The sequence below is a fragment of the Octopus bimaculoides genome, chromosome 19 (assembly GCF_001194135.2).
Source record: "Octopus bimaculoides isolate UCB-OBI-ISO-001 chromosome 19, ASM119413v2, whole genome shotgun sequence".
NCBI lineage: Eukaryota > Metazoa > Mollusca > Cephalopoda > Octopoda > Octopodidae > Octopus > Octopus bimaculoides.
Genome location: NC_068999.1, coordinates 45,385,952 through 45,393,313, shown reverse-complemented (window position 1 = coordinate 45,393,313; position 7,362 = coordinate 45,385,952). Strand labels below are relative to the sequence as shown.

Genomic DNA, 7,362 nt, shown 5'->3' with positions numbered 1-7,362 from the left:
TGATACTTATTCTGTCGGTCTCCTTTTGTCGAACCATCAAATTGCGGGGACTTAAACAAACCAACACCGGTTGTCAAACGATGGTCAGAGACACTCACATACACACATACATACGTGTGTGTGTGTGTGTGTTTGTGTACGACGGGCTTCTTTCAGTTTCCGTCTACCAAATCCACTCACAAGGTTTTAGTCGGTCCGAGACTATAGCAGAAGACACTTGCCCAATGTGTTACACAGTAGGACTGAACTCGGAATCAAATGGCTGGGAAGCAAACTTCTTACCACACAGCCACACTTGCGCTTCTCTCTCTCTCTCTCTCTCTTTCAACATCCATCTATTCATCCATCTACCCATGTAACATCCATCTATCCATCCATCCGTACGAGTAACAAGACAATCAAATCAACGACCAGGGCTTCCAGCCGAGACCATCCCGCCTTTTCTATATTGAGCACTACAATGTTCAATGCATTATTTTCTTTTTTATGGCATATTGTAATTTGAGGGAAAGTTGGCTGTTATTTCATCGGAATTTTTGAACAGCAAACACTTCCCCATGGGCAGTGGCGTAGCTAGAGCGTGTGCAATCCCGCAACACCACTTGAACTTGTCGTACCCCATCCCGGGCCTCCCAAGCCTATACAGGTTTATATAGTATCCGCAACAGGGCTACCCTTATAGAAGTGGGTCGCCCCCTTCGCCTTCCCTCGCTACGCTAAAGGGGAAAGACGCAGAATTGACGGGAGAGGCCAAATTGTAAAAAAACGAAATTATGGAATATAAGATTTTGTTTTTAGAATCTCTAATTCCTGTTATATGAAGGGAAAACTCCCGTCCAATTCTTGGCCCTTTTGTTATTTGTAGCAGGCCAAACAAGAGTAATGTTTCAACGATGAGAAATTCGGAAGGAGTACCTTAAAGTAGTGACTCCCAAACGATATACCACCCACCGTGCCACAAATGCCTCGCAAGGAACATTTCTGCTGATTTTTAAAAAAAAACGTACACTGTACTCAGATGCACCACAAGGGATATATCGACATGCTTTAAGGATTGTTTAAAAATAAACACTGTGCACAAACACACCGCAGAGGATATATTTAGGTGCGCCAAAGATATTTAAAAAACATTATTCAAGTTTATATATAGAAAATCCATACTTGGACGTCTTGAAAAACTTTCTGAGAAAACGTGTTGTTTATTCATAATTCCACTCAAGTTATGATTAGCAAAACATTTTGTTTTTCAACTTATCTGAAATACATCATAAATTTCAAGAGTACAAAATAGATGGAGGGACACTGGCCACAAGCATCCTGTCTGGTGAGCAACAAGTATTTATTTTGGCGGGGTACGTAACCATTGAAGAAGTGGACGATTTCATTCGTTGCCAGGTTTAATAGCACCCACCCTAATGCTTTGGTAGTTTTTCGCAGACGTTGCCCTGTTGTAAAGCAATCGGATCGGGGACCAGCCTGGTCTGAGATTTGTTGCTCCATCTTTGCCAATGACAGAGACCTCGAAAGGGAGCAATGGAAAAAGAAAGGGTGCTTTCTTCTCCATTGAAATAAAATAAAATAAAATAAAATAATGGTTTCGAATTTTGATATAAAGTTATTTAAGAAGTAAGGTTAAGTCGATTATATTGACTTCCAGTGCTCAACTGGTACTTATTTTATCGACCCTGAGAGGATGAACGGCAAAGTCGACCTCAGCGGAATTTGAACTCAGAACTTAAAGAGTCGGAAGAAATACTGCTAAGCATTTTCTCTGCATGGAAAAAGAAACTCTTTCTAACATAAGCACAAGGCCTGGAATTTTGGGAGAGGGGGGATAGTCGATTAGACCCCAGTTCTTAACTGGAACTTACTTTATCGACCTAAAAAGGATAAAAAGCAAAGTCGACCTCAGCGGAATATGAATTCAGAATGCTAAGACTTTGAAGAAATGCTGGGACACGGGGAGAGGGTGGCAGAAAAGAAAGCAGATGCTGGCTTTTGGTAAAACTGGCCTCAGTATATCACAGGTACAGTCTATATTATCTGATCATGAATTCGAACTCGTAAAGAAATGACAGTACTAGATATCCACCCTCCCCTGCCCGGCTTCCATGTGATTATTACTAAAGCAACAACGATATATAAACAAAAGCCCGACGAAAGATTCCACCCGGCGTCTGAGATTCATTGGAGGCAAGTCAATAGTAAGTTTATGTCTTTAATCAGGCATGGACAAACTTTTTCGAGAAGCGGGCCGCATGAGACATGGATCACCATCAAGTGGGTAGCACTTGTAAAAAGATTTCAATATAATTTTTCATTCAAACGTGCCATTCAGAAAGTCCCGCGGGCCGCAGGAAGTCTATGCCTGTCTAAGACGATGGTTCCAACCTCAATATATTGTCAGAACGGTGGGTAGGTGAGCTGGCAGAATTACGAAGGGGCGTCGAATATAATAATCTAATGCTTGCGGTATTTAATTAACGGGCCTTTACGTTCCGAGTTCAAATCCTATCTTTCAACCTTCCCCTTCTGGGGTCGATAAAAGTAGTGTGCCAGTTAAGTACTGCGGGCGATTTAATATTTTATTAAGATGTCAATGGAATTTAATGAAAGCGACCCCCTGAAGGGACGGAATTAATGGCTATATTGAATATTCGACTGGCGTCAGAATTTTATAATAGAAATAATAAAAATAAAGATTTTAACCTGGAATAATCTATCAGTTCTCCTCGAGGCCACAAGAAATATTGTTGAAGAACAAAGAACGAGGTGTGACAAGACAATCGATTCCAAGCGTTGGGATTGCATTCATAATATGTCCATAACCTTAAAGATGTATGTATGGAGGAAAGTTTGTGTGTGTGTGTGAATGTAGGTTTGTAATTGTCGGTGTATGTAGGTTTATTGAGTATGTCAATATGTAGGTTTGTAAGTGCGTATGTCTATAAGTTTGTGTGTATGTGTGTAGGTCTGTAATTGTCAGTGTATGTATGTCTGTATGTATATAAGTTTATGTGTGCGTGCGGGTTTGCAATTGTGTATGTTGTTGGTTTGTGAGTGAGTGTAAGAACGTCTGTCTGTATCTGTGTGTAGGTCCGTGTGTGTATATAAGTTTATGCGTGCGTGCGGGTTTGTAATTGTGTTTGTATGTGAGTGTGTGCCGTGTAGGTCTATGCGTGTGCGTGTGTCCGTCTGTGTAGGTCTGTAAGTGTGTGTGAATGTCGGTTTGTAAGTATGAGTTTGTGTGTGTGTGTATACATGTTCCTGTATAGGTCTATAAGTGTGTGTGTGTGTGTGTTTGTAGATCTGTGTGCAGGTCTGTGTGTATGTGTGTGTGTAAACCTGTATGTCTGCGTATGTAGGCCTGTGTGTAAGTGTGTCTCGGTCTGTACGTTTGTGTGTCTGTGTGTGTGTGTATCAGTAAAGGTGTCTGTATGTATGTGTGTGTAAGTACCATGTGTTCTGTGTCGGGTTTTTCAAACATTAAACATGTTTAAACGCAGCCTTAAGGAAACACCTTGAGCAATATAGGTGTACATACACACACACGCACATATTAACATATACAGACATTACAAACACATACATGCTTATCAACATACATATATGTCAACACATTATATATATATATATATATATATATATATACGCGGCATTCCTTCAGAAGTGTGTACATACACGCACATACAAGCAGACACGCATATATATATATATATATATGTGTGTGTGTGTGTGTGTACTTACATATGTATACACACGTTGACATACATTACATACACACAAACGCATACATACCAGCACTCATACACTTGTACACCTTTATATAATATATACATGTATATAAACGCATGGCCACATTACACGCGCCTGTGTGTATACACATGCACACACACATATTTACAAATTTATATAATGCACATACATACACATGTACATAGATGCATACCCACATATACACGCGCGCGCATTTAGTTTGTTTTCCCATCTCAGCCATGGCCATATAGTGGAGCACCGCTTTATCTCTATACACGTGTGTGTGCGTGAGTGTATATAGATCGCGCGTATATGTACAAATGACTAGAGAGATTGACAGATGTATATTGAAGGAGAGATAAAGCTGACAGATAGAGAAATATAAAATTTGATGTAAGCGATAGCAAAAAAAAAAAAAGCCGATGAGTTGCAACAGAGGTTGTTTTTTTTGTTATTTATTTTATTTTAAACTTACCTGCAACAAATTGTACGATTCCAGCAATTTTGGCAAGTTTTTCCGATATAAGATCGCTAACACAAAGTGCCATGAGAGCGGTAAGAGAGACGATAACAGCAACACCACACCCAGTCCCGATGGTGATGGTAGCTATCTGTGAGGCAAGGCTGGGTATGTCCATGAAAGTTGTGTAACGTCCACACTCTTCGACAATAATAATTGATCCTGAACTAGAAAGGGTCGGATAGTTACATCTCCTGAACAATCCGAAATACACGGGGACCGATCCCTTTGTCTTGCCCTCCAGCCAAAACGGCATGTAAAGTCCAACACTGGCCGCGGCCGATGCCACAAACGACAGGAATGCCCACACGACGCCAACTCCACTTAAACTCGACATCTTTTTAATAAAAACTCAAAAAATTATCTATTTTTGCGTGTTGTTATATTAAAACTGTTTGGTTAAAAAAAATAAATAAGTGAAAATTCACCGTGGTACGGAATGGTTAAGAATCCATCCAGTTTATCTTTGACATGAAGAGATAGCAAACGTTCGGCAAGGGTGTTCGGTGTTTTCTTTTTTCTTTCTTGTTTCCTGTGTAAAATGTCCAGTTTCCAATCAACGGTTAATAAACCAGTTCGATCACCTGCTGTTCGCGAGAATGCGTATCTGGGACTAAGAATATGATGTAAACAATCATAAGATAACTCGTGCTAGTAGTAAACAACGGAGTGGTTTGTGGTCGATAGTAGTTTGTCCTGATCGAGATGAAAATGAATAACTATATCGATGACCCAAGTGACGGTGGCGGTAGTGGTGGAAGGAAGGAGTCGTTCGTGAATTGTTGCCCGTGAACAAGGAGAAGAATTCTCGACAATCAGCTGGAAGGTCGTGTGCTTTTGGCCAGAGAAAGAACCGTTTTTTTGTTGCTCTAATCTCATACGTTTTTCGGAACGAATTTAGTTATCAGCAACTCCCCCCTCTCTCTCTCTCTCCTTTTCTTTCTTTATCCTTCTCTCTCTCTGTCTCTATCTATCTATCTCTCCCTATCTCTCTTTTTTTTCTCTCTCTCTTTCACTCTCCTTACCCTCCTCGAAGCTTCTGCAGAACGGAATCAGTCCAGTTCCTGTTTTTACACATTGGCACAGTGTTTTAGCACTGACACCACCCAGTAAACAGAGAACCCTGTTGGAGGCGTGACTACTATTATTATTATTATTATTATTATTATTATTATTATTATTATTATTATATCACAACATTCTTCCTTCCTCTATCTCTCTCTCTCTCTTTCTCACTCCTCACAACATAAAAATATTGTAAACACACAGACACACACACATATATATATATATATACATATATATACCGGCTTTTTAAAAGACGATGGATATTAGGAAATATTATTCCAGTTCTACAAGAAGGAGGCACGTCTCCCTACCAGCAAATTCCCCGAGGAAGAAAACTCCCAAATCAACAGCTCTCAGTTACAGCCGGTTTGGCCTTCTTTCTGTTTTTCCCCTCAGTCGCCGCTGCTGATTGTTTCAACCAAATGTTGTGTGTGTGTCCGTGTGTTTTCGCCAGAAATAGGAAGTATATAGAATTCTTCTTATTATTATTTCTTTTTATCCCGAGAATTGTTGATTTAAAGGGCGGAAAAAGGCAAAGTGTGAAAAGACCCGCGCAAGTAGGGTTTTTACGGTGAATTTTGTTTAAATCCAGTTCAGACCTAATCAAGCAGACCTGTGATCAAGCATATTCCAACCGCGACCATCCTGTATTTTTTGTGTGTATCTGCCGTGTGATTTTGTATACTAAGAACGACATTATGTGCTGTGTCTGTATTCCGAAACGATAGACTTTGGTTTGAAGGAAGATTTTGGCTGCTATTTCTACAAGCTGGCGTGATCGCGTAGAGACTCCTTCGTTCAGCTTGTTTGGAAGGTGACTAAGGTTACTAACAGACAACTGTTTTATCAATGAACGAGGAAACTAAACACACACACACACGCATACACGCACGCGCACTTACACACGCACGCACGCATTCTAAACACATGCACTCGCGCGCACACGCTTACAGAGACTCACGCGCGCACTTAACTCCAGCGGCAAAATATTGAATCCTTTTTTAACAATGGATGTATTAATTGACTTTTAATTATTATATAGGTGTGTTTGTGTGCTCATACATACATACCAAGAGAGAGAGAGAGACAAAAAGAATCTACTCACTTGTCTATCTATCTATCTATCTATCTATCTCTATTTCGAGATAGTGTCTGTGTATGTATATATATTTATACGTACGTACATACATACATACATACATACATACATAGGTACGTACATACAATAGATAATTATATATAAGTGTATATGTGTTGTGTATGTGTGGTGTGTGTGTGTGCTTTTATGTCAAGTTATATATAAAATCTTATTTTAACATTAAACAGAAAGACCAATTAAAGCATTTTTTTTAGTGAAGTATATATTTATTTTTACGAATTTTTTTACAAGGAAAAAGTCCACAGTGACTTCGAAGTTTCGGATTACTAGCTGTCATGGGACGAGGCTACAGTGGTTTGTGGTTTACACACACACACACACACACACACACATATATGTATAATAGTTAATTAGATTTTCACGTCATTTACTTATATATGTGTATGTATGTATGTATGTATGTATGTGTGTGTGCGCGCGTGTGTGTGTGTGTGTATGTATGTATGTATGTAACCAAATTTCTCCCCTCGGGGAGTGAATCTTGTCTGTCACAGGGAAGTGCTCGACCCAACCAACAAGGGTAGCTGGCTCGGCAAGCAGCAAAGAGAAAGAAAGTGGTTATAAATATAAAAAAATGTGGAGCCAAACACACGAACACAAGAAGTTTTAAACTCTTAACATCGAGCAAGTGCTGGCCGGCTGGTGGGCCGGTAGGTCGGCTGGTTGGCTGGTTACACGGAAGCAGTATTGACAATTAGGAGAGAGAGAGTGAGAGAGATGGATGGATGGATGGATGGATAGATAGATAGATAGATAAAGAGGGGAAGACTGTGATATACGTTTCAGATGCGGCTGCGGCCATGCTGGAACAGAACACATACACATGCTTGTGTGTATGTGTGTGTGTGTACATATATAT

At 39.9% G+C, this 7,362-nt stretch overlaps 2 protein-coding genes across 3 annotated transcripts in view; one reads left to right on the top strand and one right to left on the bottom strand.

The window, feature by feature from the left end:
- The window catches only part of LOC106882954 (LHFPL tetraspan subfamily member 6 protein), a 314,434-nt gene extending 308,981 nt beyond the window's left edge, over positions 1-5,453 (bottom strand). For both annotated transcript variants that reach the window (XM_052974821.1, XM_052974822.1), the window contains exon 1: positions 4,232-5,453. In XM_052974821.1, the coding sequence (XP_052830781.1) occupies positions 4,232-4,613 (382 nt within the window). In that variant the 5' untranslated portion in view covers positions 4,614-5,453. The remainder of the gene's footprint in view (positions 1-4,231) is intronic.
- The window catches only part of LOC106882958 (uro-adherence factor A), a 62,389-nt gene that overhangs the window by 12,321 nt on the left and 42,706 nt on the right, over positions 1-7,362 (top strand). The window lies entirely within an intron of this gene.